Here is a 20082-nt window from a genome sequence, read left to right as displayed (position 1 = left end):
ATTCATGTGTGTATATATTTATATCATGGTATATGGACACATTTATCTGTTTTGTAGTAAATGCCTACTATTTTCTGCGTGCTTAAGCAAAGCAAGAATTTCATTGTCCTATACAGGGACACATGACAATAAACTCACTTGAACTTGAACTTGAAATCCATGCTGACTTTGCTCAATGATTTCACCACTTTCCAAATGTGCTGCTATCCCATCTTTAATAACTGACTCTAGCAGTTTCCCCACTACCGACGTTAGACTAACTGATCTGTAATTCCCCATTTTCTCTCTCCCTCCCTTTTTAAAAAGTGGGGTTACATTAGCTTCCCTCCAATCCTCAGGAACTATTCCAGAATCTAAAGAGTTTTGAAAAATTATCACTAATGCATCCAGTATTTCTGCGGCTACTTCCTTAAGTACTCTGGGATGCAGCCTATCTGGCCCTGGGGATTTATCGGCCTTTAATCCATTCAATTTACCTAACACCACTTCCCGGCTAACCTGGATTTCACTCAGTTCCACCATCTCATTTGACCCCCGGTCCCCTGCTATTTCCGGCAGATTATTTATGTCTTCCTTAGTGAAGACAGAACCAAAGTAGTTACTCAATTGGTCTGCCATGTCCTTGTTCCCCATGATCAATTCACCTGTTTCTGACTGCAAGGGGCCTATATTTGTTTTAACTAATCCTTTTCTCTTCACATATCTATAAAAACTTTTGCAGTCAATTTTTATGTTCCCTGCCAATTTTCTTTCATAATCTATTTTCCCTTTCCTAATTAAGCCTTTTGTCCTCCTCTGCTGGACTCTGAATTTCTCCCAGTCCTCTGGTAGGCTGCTTTTTCTGGCTAATTTGTACGCTTCATCTTTTGTTTTGATACTATCCCTGATTTCCCTTGTTATCCACGGATGCACTACCTTCCCTGATTCATTATTTTGCCAAACTGGGATGAACAATTGTTGTAGTTCATCCATGCAGTGTTTAAATGCCTTCCATTGCATATCCACCGTCAACCTTTTAAGAATCAATTGCCAGTCTATCTTGGCCAATTCACGTCTCATACCCTCAAAGTTACCTTTAGGACCCTTGTTTCTGAATTAACAATGTCACTCTCCATCCTAATGAAGAACTCAACCATATTATGGTCATTCTTGCCCAAGGGGCCACTCACAACAAGACTGCTAACTAACCCTTCCTCATTACTCAATACCCAGTCTAGAATAGCCTGCTCTCTCGTTGGTTCCTCCACATGTTGGTTTAGAAAACTATCCCGCATACATTCCAAGAAATCCTCTTCCTCAGCACCCCTGCCAATTTGATTCACCCAATCTATATGTAGATTGAAGTCACCCATTATAACTGTTTTACCTTTGTTGCACGCATTTCTAATTTCCTGTTTGATGCCGTCCCCAACTCCACTACTACTGTTAGGTGGCCTGTACACAACTCCCACTAGCGTTTTCTGCCCCTTAGTGTTTCGCAGCTCTACCCATATCGATTCCACATCCTCCAAACTAATGTCCTTCCTTTCTATTGCGTTAATCTGCTCTCTAACCAGCAACGCTACCCCACCTCCTTTTCCTTTCTGTCTATCCCTCCTGAATATTGAATATCCCTGGATGTTCAGATGCCAGCCTTGGTCACCCTGGAGCCATGTCTCCGTGATCCCAACTATATCATAGTCATTAATAGCTATCTGCACATTCAACTCATCCACCTTATTACGAATGCTCCTTGCATTGAGACACAAAGCCTTCAGGCTTGTTTTTACAACACTCTTACCCCTTATGCAATTATGTTGAAAAGTGGCCCTTTTTGATTTTTGCCCTGGATTTGTCTGCCTGCCACTTTTACTTTTCACCTTGCTACCTATTGCTTCTACCCTCATTTTACACCCCTCTGTCTCTCCGCTCACACATTTAAGAAACCCTTTCCCTTTAACTCCATCCTCGACTATCCCATTTGACACCCCACCCCCCTTATTCAGTTTAAAACCACCCGTGTAGCAATGGCAAACCTGCCTGCCAGAATGCTGGTCCCACACTTGTTAAGATGCAATCCGTCCCTTTTGTACAGTTCCCCCTTACCCCAAAACAGATCCCAGTGATCTAAGAATCTAAATCCCTGCCCCCTGCTCCAGTTCCTCAGCCACACATTCAGGTCCAGTATCTCCCTGTTCCTGCTCTCGCCAGCACGAGGAACTGGAAGCAAACCGGAGATAACAACTCTGGAGGTCCTGCTTTTCAGCTATTCTTATTCTGCTATTCTTAAACTGTGGTCCCTGGTTCTGGACGGCCCCAACATTGGGAACATGTTTCCTGCCTCTAGCGTGTCCAAACCCTTAACAATCTTATATGTTTCAATGAGATACCCTTTCATACTTCTAAACACCGGAGTGTACAAGCCCAGCTGCTCCATTCTCTCAGCATATGACAATCCCGCCACCCCGGGAATTAACCTTGTAAACCTACGCTACAATCCCTCAATAGCAAGAATGTCCTTCCTCAAATTAGGGGACCAAAACTGTACACAATACTCCAGGTGAGGTCTCACTAGGGCTCTGTAAAACTGCAGAAGGACCTCCTTGCTCCTATATTCGATTCCTCTTGTTATAAAGGCCAACATGCCATTCGCTTTCTTCACTGCCTGCTGTACCTGCGTGCTTACTTTCATAGACTGATGTACAAGGACCCCCAGATCCCATTGTACTTCCCCTTTTCCCAACTTGATGCCATTTAGTTAGTAATCTGCCTTCCTGTTTTTGCTACCAAAGTAGAGAACCTCACATTTATCCACATTAAACTGCATCTGCCATGCATCTGCCCACTCCCCCAACCTGTCCAAGTCACCCTGCATTCTCATAGCATCCTCCTCACAGTTCACACTGCCTCCCAGATTTGTGTCATCTGCAAATTTGCTAATGTTACTTTGAATCCCTTCATCCAAATCATTGATGTATATTGTAAATAGCTGCGGTCCCAGGACCGAGCCTTGCGGTACCCCACTAGTCACTGCCTGCCATTCTGAAAGGGACCCGTTAATCCCTACTCTTTGTTTCCTGCCTGCCAACCACTTCTCTATCCATGTCAGCACTCTACCCCCAATACCATGTGCCCTAATTTTGCCCACTAATCTCCTATGTGGGACCTTATCAAATGCTTTCTAAAAGTCCAGGTACACTACATCCACTGACTCTCCCATGTGCATTTTCCTAGTTACATCTTCAAAAAATTCCAGAAGATTAGTCAAGCATGATTTCCCCTTCGTAAATCCATGCTGACTCGGACTGATCCTGTTACTGCTATCCAAATGTTCGGCTATCTTATCTTTTATAATTGACTCCAGCACTTCCCCACCACCGATGTCAGGCTAACTGGTCTATAATTCCCTGTTTTCTCTCTCCCACCTTTCTTAAAAAGTCAGATAACATTAGCTACCCTCCAATCCACAGGAACTGATCCAGAGTCTATAGAACATTGGAAAATGATCACGAATGATTGCGGTACCCCACGATTTCTAGAGCCACTTCCTTAAGTACCCTGGGGTGCAGACCATCAGGCCCTGGGGATTTATCAGCCTTCAGTCCCATCAGTCTATCCAACACCATTTCCTGCCTAATGTGGATTTCCTTCAGTTCCTCCGTCACCCAGATCCTCTGGACACTACTATATCAGGAAGATTGTTTGTGTCCTCTTTAGTGAAGACAGATCCGAAGTACATGCTCAACTCATCTGCCATTTCCTTGTTCCCCATAATAAATTCACCTTTTTCAGTCTTCAAGGGCCCAACTTTGGTCGTAACTAATTCTTTCCTCTTCACATACCTAAAATAGCTTCCTTTTATTCCAGGAATTTGATTGGTGAATCTAAATCTCCAACGCCACTATATCCTTACTGAAATAAGGGGCTAATGGCCAGTGTTGTGCATGAGGCATCCATCATCAGTACTCCCTGCAACCCTAACATAGAAACATAGAAACATAGAAAATAGGTGCAGTAGGCCATTCGGTCCTTCGAGCCTGCACCGCCATTCAATATGATCATGGCTGATCATCCAACTCAGTATCCTGTACCTGCCTTCTCTCCATACCCCCTGATCCCTTTAGCCACAAGGGCCACATCTAACTCCCTCTTAAATATAGCCAATGAACTGGCCTCAACTACCTTCTGCAGCAGAGAATTCCACAGATTCACCACTCTCTGTGTGAAAAATGTTTTTCTCATCTCGGTCCTAAAAGATTTCCCCCTTATCCTTAAACTGTGACCCCTAGTTCTGGACTTCCCCAACATCGGGAACAATCTTCCTGCATCTAGCCTGTCCAACCCCTTAAGAATTTTGTAAGTTCCATATTTCTCAACTCCTGCAATAACGACCAAGATGCCATTTGTCTTCCTCACCACTTGTGACTGATTTCCCCTGTGGTTTGATGTTCTCTCTGTGACTGTGGGTTCGCCCCAGGTGCTCCACTTCCCTCCCACATCTCAGAGCTGTGCAGGTTGGTGGGTTAACAGGCCACTGTAAATTGCCCCTTCTGTGCACAGGAGTGATGGAGTGTATAGGCAGTCTAGTTTATTGTCACGTGTACCGAGGTACAGTGAAAAGCTTTTGTTGCGTGCTATCCAGTCAGCAGAAAGACAATACATTTACAATCGAGTCATTTACAGGAGGGTTGATGGAAATGTGGAAACAATAAAATGGGATTTGTGAATGGTTAGTGTATCTGATGGTTGATGTGGTGACTCTGTAATTAGTGTTAATGGGTGGTTGAGGGTTGGTATGATGGGCTGAAGGGCCTGTGTCACGGTGACTAGGATTATGAGATGGTCAGGTTCACGTGAGAGGTTTTCCACATGCCTTCCTTCATGAGCAGGAGAGATATTGTGTACTCACAGAGTTTCTTCATGCAGTTGTGGAGCCTGGTCTCAAGGTTCAACACTCTCTGGTGCAGCTCCTCATAATCAAACACACCCAGTTCCTCCTGGATGCCGGTCAGCATGGCCGACAGGTTCCTCACCTCCTCCTTGAACTGCAGAATGAGCTTGCTGTCAGTCTTGTACTGCTCCAGTACTGGGATCAGCGGCAGGAGCTCACGCATCTTCACCTTCAGCTCCTGCAAGTCATCACAAGTAGCTTACACACAAAAAGCTGGATCAGTGAACACCTTCACTCAGTCTGCCTGGACCCATCCGATCTCCCGACTGCCAAACACTTTAACTTACTGTCCTGGGCCTCCTCCATTGTCAGAGTGAGGCCAAACGCAAACTGGAGGAACAGCACCTGATATTTTGCTTGGGCAGCTTACACCCCAGCAGTATGATTGTTGATTTCTCTAACTTCAAGTAACCCTCCCTCTCCCCATCCTTCAAAGTCGTCTTGTTGAGTCTCATTGTCTGTAACTCGTTTTCACTTAGCCCACAGCTAGCAATGGCCTGTTTCCATTATCATCGTTCTATATATCAGCATCCATATCTCTCCTTTCCCTTTCCCCTGACAGTCTGAAGAAGGGTCTCGACCCAAAACATCACCTATTCCATCTCTTCAGGGTTGCAGCCTGACCCGCTGAGTTACTCCAGCACTTTGTGTCTATCTCCGGTTTAAACCAGCATCTGCAGTTCCTTCCTACACATCACAATCGGCTTCTTGGATTTACGTGGAACAGGGAACAGTACAGTGTCGGAAGGAACTGCAGATGCTGGTTTAAATCAAAGATAGACACAAAATGCTGGAGTACCTTATCAGGACAGGCAGCATCTCTGGAGAGAAGGAATGGATGACATTTCTGGTTGAGACCCTTCTTCAGTCTTCAGATTTCAGTCTTAACCCAAAACATCACCAAAACATCCCATTCCTTCTCTCCAGAGATGCTGCCTGTCCCGCTGAGTTACCCCAGCATCTTGTATTTACCAGGGAACAGTACAGCACAGAAACAGCCATTCAGCCCACCATGTCTGTGCTGGACATGATGCCAATCATCTTTGCCGGTACATGGACCCTGTCCCTCCATTCCAGACTATCCCACCAGTCTGACTGTCCGCCTGATTACATTTTACATTGTATGTCTCGTTGTCACCTTCCCTTAGCTAACTATCATCTATTCTACATTCTCCTTGAGCTTTGTCCCCTTTGATGTAAGGTTTTCACACCTTACCCTTTCATATCTCTGCGTGAGATGAGGTGTTTGCGCAGTAATCAACCAGAATATTTCTCCTTTCCCTTTACCCTGCCTCTCAGTCTGAAGGAAACTCTTGACCTGAAACGTCACCCATTCCTTCTCTCCAGAGATGCTGCCTGTCCCGCTGAGTTACACCAGCACCTTGTGTCCCTCTAGTCTCTGCCTGTTCATGTGTTTGGCTAAATGCCTCTCGGATGTTGCTGTTTTATCTGCCTCCACCACCACTGCTAGCAACGAGTTCCAGGCACCCGCATGCATTAGTCTTGTAAAGCTCCTTTAAATCTTCCCCATCTCACCTTATACTGCCCTTTATAGACAATAGGTGCAGGAGGAGGCCATTCAGCCCTTCGAGCCAGCACCACCATTCAATGTGATCGTGGCTGATCATCCACAATCAGTACCCCGTTCCTGCCTTCTCCCCATATCCCCTGACTCCACTATCATTAAGAGCCCAATCTAGCTCTCTCTTAATATTTCCACCCTGGGTGAAAGACCCCATTTATGCTTCTCATAATTTGCTACATTTGATAAAGAACCAGGGGCCACAGTTTAAGAATAAGGGGTAAGCCATTTAGAACAGAGATGAGGAAACACTTTTTTACCCAGAGAGTGGTGAGTCTGGGGAATTTTCTGCCTCAGAGGGCGGTGGTGGCCGGTTCTCTGGATACTTTCAAGAGAGAGCTAGATAGAGCTCTTAAAGATAGCAGAGTCAGGGGATATGGGGAGAAGGCAGGAATGGGGTACTGATTGTGGATGATCAGCCATGATCACAGTGAATGGCAGTGCTGGCTCGAAGGGCCGAATGGCCTACTCCAGCACCTATTGTCTATTACCTCTCCTTATGGCTCAGACAAACTAGGCAATATTCTTGTAAACCTCTTCTGCACCCTCTCTACAGTCTCTGCAACCTCCAGGTGTGTTGCAACCACAAATGTGCACAGGGCTGCAAAGCTGCAAATTTTACAATCAGTGCCCCTGCCGATGAAGGAAACATGCCATCATTCATCCACGTCACCCTATCCACGTATTGCCACATGCAGGAAGCTGTGGATTTACACCCTAAAAAATCCCACCAATGTTCCCAGTATACATTTGTATACATCAAGTATACATTTGCTGTATACTTTCCCCTTATATTTGATCTCCCTAAATAAAACAGTGCATAAAAGTTAATTGGCCTCTAGTGTGTAGGATTCGATGAGAAAATGGGATAACAGAACTATTGTTATTCAACCCAAATTTCCACCAGCCTGGCTGTGTGGCAATAAATTATATCTAATCTAATCTAATCTTGTGAATGGGTGGTAGATAAAAATGCTGGAGAAACTCAGCGGGTGATGCAGCATCTATGGAGCGAAGGAAATAGGTGACGTTTCGGGTCCAGACCCTTCTTCAGACTGATGTGGGGATGGGGGGAGGAAGAAGAAAGGAAGAGGCGGAGACAGTGGGCTGTGGGAGAGCTGAGAAGGGGAGGGGAAGGAGGGAGAAAGCAGGGACTACCTGAAATTGGAGAAGTCAATGTTCATACCGCTGGGGTGTAAACTACCCAAGCGAAATACGAGGTGCTGCTCCATATTGTGAATGGGTGATTGATGGTAAGCATGGACTCGATGGGCCAAAGGACCTTTCCATGCTGTATCTCTGAACAAAATGAGTCATAGTTGTACAGAATGAAAACAGGCCCTTCAGCCCAACTTGTCCATACTAACCAAATTATATATCTGAGCTAATTCCATTTGCCTAGGTTTGGCCCATATCTCTGGAAACCTTACCCATCCATCATCTATACACATGTATTTTAAATGTTGTAACAGTACATCTTCTGTAGCAGCTTGTTCCACAAACCCACCACCCTCCATGTGACACCTGTTGTTCAGATGGGCTTTTGTTATATACTCCCCCATCCTTGGAGAAGGACCATTCACTTATAATCTCAGCCTGGCATAATTGTATAACCATCCAGCCGATCATTCCTTCACTCCATAAGTCCCAAGCAAGCCCACTTCTCCTTCTCACTCAGGCCCTCCATTCCTGGTAACAACCCACAAATCTTGTCTGCACCTTTTCAAGAAAAATGACATCCTTCCCAAAAGCTGGGTTAGTAAAACAACAGCCAATACTCTGGTCCCACCTAGTCTTGTTCAGTTGTCAGATGATGGATGTCCTGTACTCATTGTCCTGACTGATGAAAGCAAGAATGCCAAACGCTCTTTTCATCACCTTGTCTATCTGTTTGCACTTTCAGACAATGATATACTTATACTCCCAGGTGTCTCTGTTCTACAACATTCTCCAGGACCCCGTCATTTACTGTGTCAGTCCTGCCCTGGTTTAACTCATGAAAGTGCAACAGAGCTAATGGCATGTTGGCCTTCATTGCCGGAGGTTTTGAGTTTAGGAGTAAGGAAGTCCTACTGTAGTTGTACAGGGCCCTGGTGAGACCGCACCTGGAGTACTGCGTGCAGTTTTTGTCCCCTAATTTGAGGAAGGATGAGTGGAGTGCCACAAGGCTCGGTGCTGGGACCGCAGTGACTAGTGGGGTACCGCAAGGCTCGGTGCTGGGACCGCAGTGACTAGTGGGGTACCGCAAGGCTCGGTGCTGAGACCGCAGCTATTTACAATATACATTAATTATCTAGATGAAGGGATTCAAAGTAACTTTAGCAAATTTGCAGATGACACAAAGCTGGGAGGCAGTGTGAACTGTGAGGAGGATGTTATGAGGATGCAGGGTGACTTGGACTGGTTGTTTAAGTGGGTAGATGCATGGTAGATGAAGTTTCATGTGGATAAATGTGAGGTTATCCACTTTGGTGGTAAAAGCAGGAAAGCAGATTATTATATAAATGGTGTCAAGTTGGGAAAAGGGGAAGAACAACAGGATCTGGGGGTCCTTGTTCATCAGTCACTGAAAGTAAGCATGCAGGTACAGCAGGCAGTGAAGAAAGCGAATGGCATGTTGGCCTTCATAACAAGAGGAGTTGAGTATAGGAGCAAATAGGTCCTTCTGCAGTTGTACAGGGCTGTAGTGAGACCACACCTGGAGTATTGTGTGCAGTTTTGGTCTCCAAATTTGAGGAAGGACATTCTCAGGGCTGCCAACTCTCACGCATTGAGCGTGAGAATCACGCATTTGGCCAAATTCTCACGCTCTCACTGATCACAAATTTCTCACGCTCTGTCGTGAGAAATTCTGTGTTCAACGAAAATGTAAAAACGCTTATCAACTGCATGTGCCGCGGGTGTTGGAGAGTCGGGGCTGAGGGAGGGATAGAAGCAGCGGCGGGGGCAGATGCAGACGGGGAGCCGGGGCTGGCGAGTGTTTGCCGGACTGGCGAGTGTTTGCCGGGCTGGCGAGTGTTTGCCGGGCTGGCGAGTGTTTGCCGGTCTGGCGAGTGTTTGCCGGGCTGGCAAGTGTTTGTCGGGCTGGCGAGTGTTTGCCGGACTGGCGAGTGTTTGCCGGGCTGGCGAGTGTTTGCCGGGCTGGCGAGTGTTTGCCGGGCTGGCGAGTGTTTGCCGGGCTGGCGAGTGTTTGCCGGACTGGCGAGTGTTTGCCGGGCTGCAGCTCCCGCCATGGAGCAGCCTCAGTGCAAGAGGCCGTCGGAAGCATTGCGCCGCTGCCGTGAGAGTCTCTGCACCCAATTCACCCTGGTGACCGGCATGGACCAGGCTGTGGCTCGGTGCATCCTGGAGGACAACCAATGGCTGCTGAAAGTCAGTACCAAGCACTGGGTAGAAATGGTGGAAGATAGTGGCCTTCAAATGGGGGTGGTTGGAGAAAGCATCCTGCTTGCCAGCTAGATTTTCACTAACTGTAACTGCAGGAAAAATGTTCCCGATGTAGGGAAAGTTCAGAACCAGGGGTCACAGTTTAAGAATAAGGGGTCGGCCATTTAGGACCGAGATGAGGACAAACTTTCTTCACCCAGAGAGTTGTGAATCTGTGGAATTCTCTACCACAGAAGGCAGTGGAGGCCAATTCACTGGAAGTTTTCAAGAGAGAGTTATAATTAGCTCTTGGGGCTAACAAAATCAAGGGATATGGGGAAAGAACAGGAAAGAGGTACTGATTTTAGATGAACAGCTATGATCATATTGAATGGCAGTGCTGGCTCGAAGGGCCGAATGGCCTATTCCTGCATCTATTTTCTATGCTTGAGTATATGGCAATAAAACTCGACCACTTGATTTTGAAGCATTCATGCATGGTGCCCCCAAAGCCAGTGATCAGTGATCGCTCAGCCCCCCCACTTTGAAAAATGCTCCGTGGCCCCTGGTTCAGACAGAGAGCACTGCCAGATGTGAGCGGGGAACTGAGGCCAGTTGTCCGTGATGTCTGGATCCCTATGCTCAGCGCTTCGTGTTTCGGAGTTGGCTAATGTTATTGATTTGTAATTAGCCTGATTTGTAATTAGTTGACAAAACCTTAATTTATTAATCCGGAATATCCAGGGGGATGGGATAAGTGTAATATTAAAATGACATGCAAGGTGTCAGGCTGTCTGTCAAAACATACAGCCCTGATAACCCATTATTTCCTTCAGTTAAATATTGGGAAGGTAGCATTATTGTCATTTGCCACTCAACTATTATGTTTGTTTACCTCACTGACTATTTCTAACCCACCCCCCCAAATTCTTTTGACAGGTAGAATAGAAATGTCCCCAATCTCATTGTTTTATTAATTGAACACATAGATGAACATCCTCAAGTAGTGTAATCAGATGGAAACTGATTCAGATGCGATATTTGAGAGCTTGTTCAAAGAAGGGGCATATTTTAAAGGAGTGACAGAAATACTTGCAGGGGAATGTGTGAGGAGGTTATTATTTGTCTTTAGTTTTAGCTTGAACCAGGACATCCGAAGATTCAAAGCTTAATATAGTAATTGTGCTGATACTGACTCCAACCAACCATGTAATGAATATCATCCATCCCGGAGGTTTTATTTTTCTGATGCCATTTATACTTCACTTGGATTTCAATCACTTCAATGTAAAAGTAATTGGGACATTGGAACAAAAGTTTGCCCTCGGTACATATTAACTGTAATATAATAATGTATGCATGTTGGTAGGTACAATCAAAACAAAGATCTTTTTATCATTGTTGTGTTATGAATACCACAGAAAATATTATGTACTCTCAAGATCACATTTAATAGAATAATATTGCTTAAATATATAGTAATTGGACTTTGCATTTCGGAAAAGTCCCAGCTGAGAGGAAGACAGCAAAATACGGAAAATATTGGGGATACTTATACAGCTGAGTGAGTATAATTTTATGGATGAGAAATTGTTTTCAACCAACTGATGACTTCTTTGACAAAGTAACTAGCATATTAGATAACAAGGAAGCCAATGGATGTTGCAAATCTTGTTATAAAAAATTATCTGTGAAGTGCCCCATAAAAGATTACCGCATTAGATAAGCACCTGTGGACTAGAACATATTAGGTTAAGTCCAGGGGGTCAGATATGGGGTTTATGTGTGGGCCGGATATATTGTCAGTGCAGAGGGGCTAGGAGCAAGGCCAAGTGTGCATCCAGAGTCAAGGTCTAGAATAGTACTAGGTGTGCAGTCAAAGCTGGGACAATGGGAGTGTTCAGCACTGGGAACCTAAGCAGGTAAGCAGCTATGATCAGGGTGGAATAGGGGGCCAGGTGTAAGGCTGGACTCAGGGTCAGGAATGAGAGAAGGTATGCAACAGGAGTCAGGGTCAGGAGTAGTACCAGGTGTGCAGTGAGGCCCAGGTTGGTCAACATGGGGCAATTGTTTGATTATAATCTGATTTCCATACATAAGATCATTCATGTACTGCACCTGTTGATCAGAGTCTGGCTCTACTGTGGAATGTAATTAGGTCTCACCTTATTCATAGCTAATCCAATTTAAAGCATAAATATTGCATTCAAGTGTAAGTTAAAAGACTCGCTACAGTATGAACCAGATTGCACAATTTCAAATTGAAAAATGCAAAAGCTCCATACCAATGACACCCCCCCGCCCCCCCACATCCTCCCCCCCACATCCTCCCCCCCCCCCCCCCCCCCACATCCTCCTCCCCCCCCCCCCCCCCCCCCCTCGGTCGCTTCACTCCCTCCGTCTTGGTCCCTCGCAATTTCTCACTCCCAACTCTCACCCAATGTTGGCAGCCCTGCATTCTTGCTATTGAGGGAGTGCGGCATAGGTTCACAAGGTTAATTCCCGGGATGGCAGGACTGTCATATGTTGATAGAATGAAACAGCTGGGCTTGTATACTCTGGAGTTTAGAAGGATGTGAGGGGATCTCATTGACACATATAAGATTATTAAGGGTTTGGACACGCTAGAGGCAGGAAACATGTTCCCGATGTTGGAGGAATCCAGAACCAGGGGCCACAGTTTAAGAATAAGGTGTAAACCATTTAGAACAGAGATGAGGAAAAACGTTTTCACCCAGAGAGTTGTGAGTCTGTGGAATTCTCTGCCTCAGAGGGCGGTGGAGGCCAGTTCTCTGGATACTTTCAAGAGAGAGCTAGATAGGGCTCTTAAATATAGCGGAGTCAGGGGATATGGGGAGAAGGCAGGAACGGGGTACTGATTGTGGATGATCAGCCATGATCACATTGAATGGTGGTGCTGGCTCGAAGGGCTGAATGGTCTACTCCTACACCTATTGTCTATAGAACAGTGTTGGTCACAGACCCATGGTCAGAATAACACCTCACCACTTGACCCTCTTGTACCCACCACCTTGTTGCCATCGTACCTGGAAATGCTTCGACATCATTGTCTTTCGATTGTCCTCGATTTGATGGAACTGGCCCTTCATTCCTTTCATTTGACTTTCCATTTTCAAGACGTACTGGAAGTCCCTCTGGGTCCTTAGATTCAGAACTTCAATAGATTGAGACATGTTCTGCACCTATCACCAAGCAGAAGTCAGGTTGGAAATCAAAAATGCCGGAAACTCAACAAACTAAGAGAAAATGCAGGAACACTCAGCGGGCTGGGAAGCACCTGTGGAGAAAGCAATTAGTTTTGATTTCAGCTTGAATACCTTTCACGACACTCCATCAGTTCTGCCAGAAGGTTCCAAATGTGAAATCTCTTCCTGTTTGTACCCCACAGATGCTGACTGACCTGCTGAGTGTTTCCATCACCATGGGTTTTACGCAGATTTGTTCCAGGGTGGGGGAAGCAAGAACTAGAGGTTTAAGATTAGAGGAAAAACAATTTACAGCAATCTGAGGGGCAGTTTTTTCACACAGAGTTTAGTTTAGTGCTGAAACAGGCGATTCGGCCCACCGAGTCCACGCCGACCAGCGATCCCCGATCATTAACACTATCATAGAAACATAGAAACATAGACAATAGGTGCAGGAGTAGGCCATTCGGCCCTTTGAGCCTGCACCGTCATTCAATATGATCATGGCTAATCATCCAACTCAGTATCCTGTACCTGCTTTCTCTCCATACCCCCTGATCCCTTTAGCCACAAGGGCCACATCTAACTCCCTCTTAAATATAGCCAATGAACTGGCCTCAACTACCTTCTGCGGCAGAGAGTTCCAGAGATTCACCACTCTCTGTGTGAAAAATGTTTTCCTCATCTCGGTCCTAAAATATTTCCCCTTTATCCTTAAACTGTGACCCCTTGTTCTGGACTTCCCCAACATCGGGAATAATCTTCCTGCATCTAGCCTGTCCAACCCCTTAAGAATTTTGTAAGTGACTTTGTAACTACTATCCTACTCACAATAGGGACAATTTACAATCTTTACCGAAGCCAATTAACCTACAAACCTTTATGTCTTTGGAGTGTGGGAGGAAACCGGAGCACCTGGAGACAACTCATGCCGGTGGGCGGCGCGACCGATGTCGCAGCGGCCTCTGCTGTCCGTCTGTTTTTGTTTATTTATTTATTTATTTATTGTCCTGTTGAGAGTATAGTTTGTAGTGGGTTTTTAACTGTGTATGTGGGGGGGGGCGGTTGGGGAAACTTTTAAATCTCTTCCCTGTACAGGGACCCGGCCTTTTCCCTGTGGGGTCTCCGTTGCCGTTGGGGCCTGGCACCGTGGAGCGGCCTCCAACCGGAACGACCTGGGGGCTCAAGTCACGGAACCGGCGGAGCTGCGGACCTACCATCGTGGAGCTGGCCGGCTTCGGAGCGTGGAGAGCTGCGGTGGTGCGCGGCTGCGACCCCACTCTGGTGGATGGTGACACCGGGAGCTCGCCGGTCCCTGGTGGGAGACCGCTTCATGGGGCACCGGCAACGGCCACTTCTCCCGCTCGAATTGTGGGGTTGAGGATGACCTGGAGCGGGGCCTTACATTGCCCGGCGCGGCTTTAAGTGGCCGTGGGACTTGCTAGCGCCCGCCGGGGGCTTTGACTTTGACATCGGGAGAAGAATGGAGAGCAGGGGAGAGACAAGACTTTGCCTTCCATCACAGTGAGGAGGAGATTCACTGTGATGGATGTTTGTGTAAATTGTGTTGGTGTGTGTCTTGGTTCTTTACTTGTATGACTGCAGAAACCAAATTTCGTTTGAACTTCATGTGAGGTTCAAATGACAAATAAATGGTATTGTATGCGGACACAGGGTGAACATAGAAACTCTGTGCAGACAGCACCCGTAGTCAGGATTGAATCTGGGTCTCTGAGGCAGCAACTCTATCCACTGCGCCACCGTGCCACTCCAGATAGTTGGTATTTGAAATGAGCTGCCAAAGAAAGTAGTTGAGGCAGGTACTTGAACACCTTGACAGGTACGTGGATGAGAAAGGTTTAGTGGGATATGAGCAACATGCAGGGAACTGGCACTAGCTCAAACAGACACTTGGTCACTATAGATTAGTTGGGATGAAAGGACTGTTTCTGTGTTAGACAATAGACAATAAGTAGTTTTTTCATCTCAAAAACAGTCCTTCTGCCCTGTATAACGAACTATTCAGCACAGAAACAGGCCTTCAGACCCAACCCGTCCACGCTGGCCAATATTTCTTGCTACACCAGCTCCTTTTGTACTAATCCCATTTTATTTCCCCCACCTTCCCTGCCAAGACTCTAACACTCACACATATACATGAGACGTGTTACCGCAGCCAATTAGCTGGGATCAGTTCTGGGTCCAGTCTTTATTAATGACTGTGTGTAGCCCAGTTATACATGGACAGGTTCAGCTGAAGGGCCTGTATCTATGCGGCATCATTCTACGACTATGTGAGAGGAAACCACGCAGTCATAGAGAGAGCGTGCAAGCGCCACATAGACAGCACTGTAGATCTGGATCCAAACCTGAATCTCTGGAACTATGAGTGTGACTTTACCAAATACACCATTTGCTGCCCCAAAGTGGAGTATTGTTTGTTGGATTAGGAACTCCAATCTTGTTCCTTGCTGCCCCGAACTGTGTTATGACAATCTATGGCCACCACTCACAGCATTTTATCGGGATGCATCACAGCACGGTTTGGGAACAGCTCCATCCAAGACCACAAGAAAATGTAGAGATGGTCTGGACGCAGCCCAGACCATCACACAAACCAACCTCCCTTCCATCGCCTCCATCTACACCTCACGCTGCCTCGTCAAGGCCAGCAGCATCATCAAGGACCAGTCTCACCCCGGTCACTCCCTCTTCTCCTCTCTCCCATCGGGCAAGTGGTACAGAAGTGTGAAAACGCCCACCTCCAGATTCAGGGACAGTTTTTTCCCGGCTGTTATCAGGCAACTGAACCATCCTACCACAACCAGAGAGCGGTCCTGAACTACGATCTACCTCATGGTAGACCCTTGGATTATCCTTGATCGGACTTTGCTAGCTTTACCTTGCACTAAACATTATTCCTGTATCCTGTATCTGTACACTGTAGATGGCTCGATTGTAATCATGTATTGTCTTTCCGCTGACTGGTTAGCGCGCAACAAAAGCTTTTCACTGTACCTCGGTACACGGGACAATAAACTAAACTGAAAGTGTGACAGCACGCCACAAAGAGGAGCCTACCTTCTCCAGGAGTTGCTGGAGCTGCTTAGTCCGTGCATCTCTGGAGCACAGGTTCTGCTCTGGAGCCACCACAGTGCAGATGCATCGTCCACCAGGGTCCTGCGCAGAGCTGTAGACTTGCCATCCATCCCTCAGCCTGACAGACTGCAGAGACAAGGGGCAATATTGGCAGCAACTGGACACAACATTGATCAGGTCACATGGAGAGGATTGTGAGCAATGTGGATCATCCTGTTGTAGGAAAGATGGTGATAAGCTGGAAAAGGGACAGGGATGATTTACAAGGATGTTGCCAGGATGCAGGGGCCTAAGTTAGGCTAACTAGGATTTTATTCGCAGGAGGATTAGGTGTGATCTTATTGAGGTGTATAAGATCATGAGGGAATTACACTGGGTAAATGTAGATGTACACTGGGTAAATGTAGAGGAGGCAGTTGAGGCAGGTACTCACAATATTAAAAACACAGTTGGGCAGGTACATGGATAGGTTTAGAGGGATATGGGCCAAATGCAGGCAGGTAGGACTGGTGTATGTGGGGCAAGTGTGGGCTAATTGGGCTGAAGGGCCTGTTTCCATGGACTAGTGTATGTGGGGCTAGTATGGGCAAGTTGGGCTGAAGGGCCTGTTTCCATGGACTAGTTTATGTGGGGGCTAGTATGGGCAAGTTGGGCTGAAGGGCCTGTTTCCATGCTGTGTGGCTCTTTCTGAATGGTCTGCTTTGTAAATATGTTTAGAGCAAGTAGGGTTCGAGTCCCCTCTCCCCCTCCAGCACCCGTACTGCCCTTTCCTCCCCCTGGGTTTGGCGACTCCAGACACAATCCTGGGACAGGCCTCCACAAGTTTGTGAAACACGGTTAAAACCTCCGGTGACCCAACTTCAATCTTGATCTCCACTGCTGTTTGTGTGGAGTTTGCACGTTCTCCCTATGACCATGTGGGTTTCCTCCAACATCCCAAAGATGTGCAGAGTCGGTGGGTTAGTTGCCCCCAGTGTGTGTGAGGGGTGGGGTCTTGGGCCCCCCAGTGTGTGTGGGTGAGGGGTGGAATCTGGGGCCCCCCAGTGTGTGGGTGAGGGGTGGGGTCTTGGGCCCCCCAGTGTGTGGGTGAGGGGTGGGGTCTTGGGCCCCCCAGTGTGTTGGTGAGGGGTGGGGTCTTGGGGCCCCCAGTGTGTGTGGGTGAGGGGTGGGGTCTGGGGCCCCCCAGTGTGTGTGGGTGAGGGGTGGGGTCTGGGGCCCCCAGTGTGTGTGGGTGAGGGGTGGGGTCTGGGGCCCCCAGTGTGTGTGGGTGAGGGGTGGGGTCTGGGGCCCCCAGTGTGTGTGGGTGAGGGGTGGGGTCTGGGGCCCCCAGTGTGTGTGGGTGAGGGGTGGGGTCTGGGGCCCCCCAGTGTGTGTGGGTGAGGGGTGGGGTCTTGGGGCCCCCAGTGTGTGTGGGTGAGGGGTGAAATCTGGGGCCCCCAGTGTGTGTGGGTGAGGGGTGTAGTCTGGGGCCCCCAGTGTGTGGGTTAGGGGTGGAGTCTGGGGGAAGCTAATGTTGGAAGTATAAAATGGGTTAGCACAGACCTGGTGGGCTGAAGGGCCTGTTCCAATGCTGTTTGCGGCTCTATTTATAGTTAGTGAGATGATGTTTGGGCAGCGATTGGGGCATTGGCTCTACATTGCTGAGTCCTGAGCTGCCCCCCCCCCTCCTCTCTCCCCCCCCCCCCCCCATCACCTCTCTTCGCCCCCCCCCCCCCCCCTCCTCTCTCCCCCCCTCCCCTCCTGCAGATAGACATATCTTGTGACAAATACAGACGGTGACCCCGGCTTCACTACGGATCACCCCCGTGTTGATAAGCAATTTGTTTAGGTGGTTTCTCAGAGGCTGGGATGTGCCGGGAAGAGAGGGGAGAGAGGGGAGAGAGGGGAGGGGGGGGGAGAGGGGGGAGAGGGAGAGAGGGAGAGAGGGAGAGAGGGAGAGAGGGAGAGAGGGAGAGGGAGAGAGAGTCTGCGTGAGTGTGTGTGGGACACACACTCCCACACACAGAGACACACACAGAGTCACACACACAGCCACACACACAGAGACACACACACTCCCACACACACAGACACACACACACTCCCACACACAGAGACACACACACACTCCCACACACAGAGACACACACACTCCCACACACAGAGACACACACTCCACACACGGAGACACACACACTCACACACACTCCCACACATAGTCACACACTCCCACACACAGAGACACACACACTCCCACACACAGAGACACACACACTCCCACACACAGAGACACACACATAGTCACACACTCCCACACACAGAGTCACACATACACACTCATACACACAGACAGACTCACACACACACGGTCACACATCGGACTGGCGATAGAATGCGCATCCAGCGGCGGTGAAACCGGTCGCCCCCCTCACCGGACCCGTCACCGCCCCCAACCTCATCCTCAGCCGTACCCCAACAACCCCCACCCCGTGTTGACCCGCCCCCCCCTTTGCCCAAACCCCCACCATTTCTCCAACCCCCCGCCCAATGCCCCTACTCTTGTTCAATCTCCCCAATTCTCACATGTCCTCCCCCTCCCGCTATCCAGCGCCCTGACACTCCCCCCCCCCCCCCTCCACACACTCCACCCCCCTTCCACCCCCCTTCCACCCCCCCCCCTCCACACACTCCCCCCCCTTCCACCCCCCCCCTCCACACACTTCCCCACCCCCTTCCACCCCCCTTCCCCACCCCCCCTCCACACACTCCACCCCCTTCCCCACCCCTTCCACCCCCTTCCCCACCCCCCCTCCACACACTCCACCCCCCCCCCCTCCACACACTCCACCCCCCCCCCTCCCCACCCTTTCCCCCCCCCCCCCCCTCCACCCACTCCCCCCCCCCCCCCCTCCACACCCCTGCTCTCCCCCCCCTCCCCCCCCCCCCCTCCACCCCCCCCCCCTCCACCCACTTCCCCCCCCCTTCCACCCCCCCCTTCCCCCCCCCCTCCCCACCACTCCACCCCCCTTCCCCACCCCCTTCCCCCCCCCCCCCCCTCCCCACACTTCCCCACCCCCCTTCCCCCCCCCTTCCCCCCCCCCCTCCCCCATCCCCCCCCCTTCCCCCCCCCCTTCCCCCCCCCCCCCCCCCTCCACACACTCCACCCCCCTTCCCCACCCCCTGCCACCCCCCCCCCCCTCCCACACTCACACCCCCTTCCCCACCCCCCTTCCACCCCCTTCCCCCCCCCCCTCCACACACTCCACCCCCCTTCCCCACCACCCCTTCCACCCCCCCCCCCTCCAACACACTCCACCACCCCCTTCCACCCCCCTTCCCCACCCCCCCTCCACACACTCCACCCCCTTCCCCACCCCCTTCCACACCCTCCCCACCCTCCCCACCCCCTTCCACCCCCCCCCCCTCCACACACTTCCCCACCCCCTTCCACCCCCCTTCCCCACCCCCCCCGTCCACACACTCCACCCCCCCCCACTCACCCGGACGCCCTGCACCGTCAGCAGTAACAAGAGGAGCCCGGAGCCGCCTCGCCTCCACACCGCCCACATCCCGGTCCGCAGCCCGACTCCGGCGCCGTTCCGCCCGCTGGTCAGCTCCGGCCGCTCCGTCCACCCACCCTCCCTGCCTCCGCGTCTCCCCACGTCCAGTGTCCCTCCCCCTCAGCGTGCAACCTCCCCTCTCCCTCCCCTCCCTCCCTCGGCCACCGCTTCACGGCTCCGGACCGTCTCCCGGGACCACAGCACCGGCTGTGACCAGCGCTGCCGCCGAGTGTCCGCGGTCAATGGTCCGGGCCCAGGGACAGACGGTGGACAGGCCGCAGCCCGGACACTGCACCGTCAGTCCGGTCCCTGCAGTGACTGCAATCCTCATGTTGGCATCTGCCTCAGACTGGCGTTTGT

General features: G+C 49.6%; 1 protein-coding gene across 1 annotated transcript in view; it reads right to left on the bottom strand.

Annotated features, from left to right (window-relative positions):
• The window catches only part of olfm3 (olfactomedin 3), a 28542-nt gene extending 8749 nt beyond the window's left edge, over window positions 1-19793 (bottom strand). Inside the window, exons 1-4 of the mRNA XM_033029115.1 lie at window positions 19663-19793; window positions 16166-16309; window positions 12926-13081; window positions 4889-5108 (exon numbers count right to left, since the gene is read on the bottom strand). Coding sequence (XP_032885006.1) covers window positions 4889-5108; window positions 12926-13081; window positions 16166-16309; window positions 19663-19731 — 589 coding nt within the window. The 5' untranslated portion in view covers window positions 19732-19793. The remainder of the gene's footprint in view (window positions 1-4888; window positions 5109-12925; window positions 13082-16165; window positions 16310-19662) is intronic.
• Between the last annotated feature and the right edge of the window lie 289 nt (window positions 19794-20082).

Source organism: Amblyraja radiata, chromosome 10 (genome assembly GCF_010909765.2).
Source record: "Amblyraja radiata isolate CabotCenter1 chromosome 10, sAmbRad1.1.pri, whole genome shotgun sequence".
NCBI classification, from domain to species: domain Eukaryota; kingdom Metazoa; phylum Chordata; class Chondrichthyes; order Rajiformes; family Rajidae; genus Amblyraja; species Amblyraja radiata.
The sequence above is the reverse complement of the archived record's forward strand: the minus strand, read 5'-3'. Positions and strand labels throughout refer to the sequence as shown.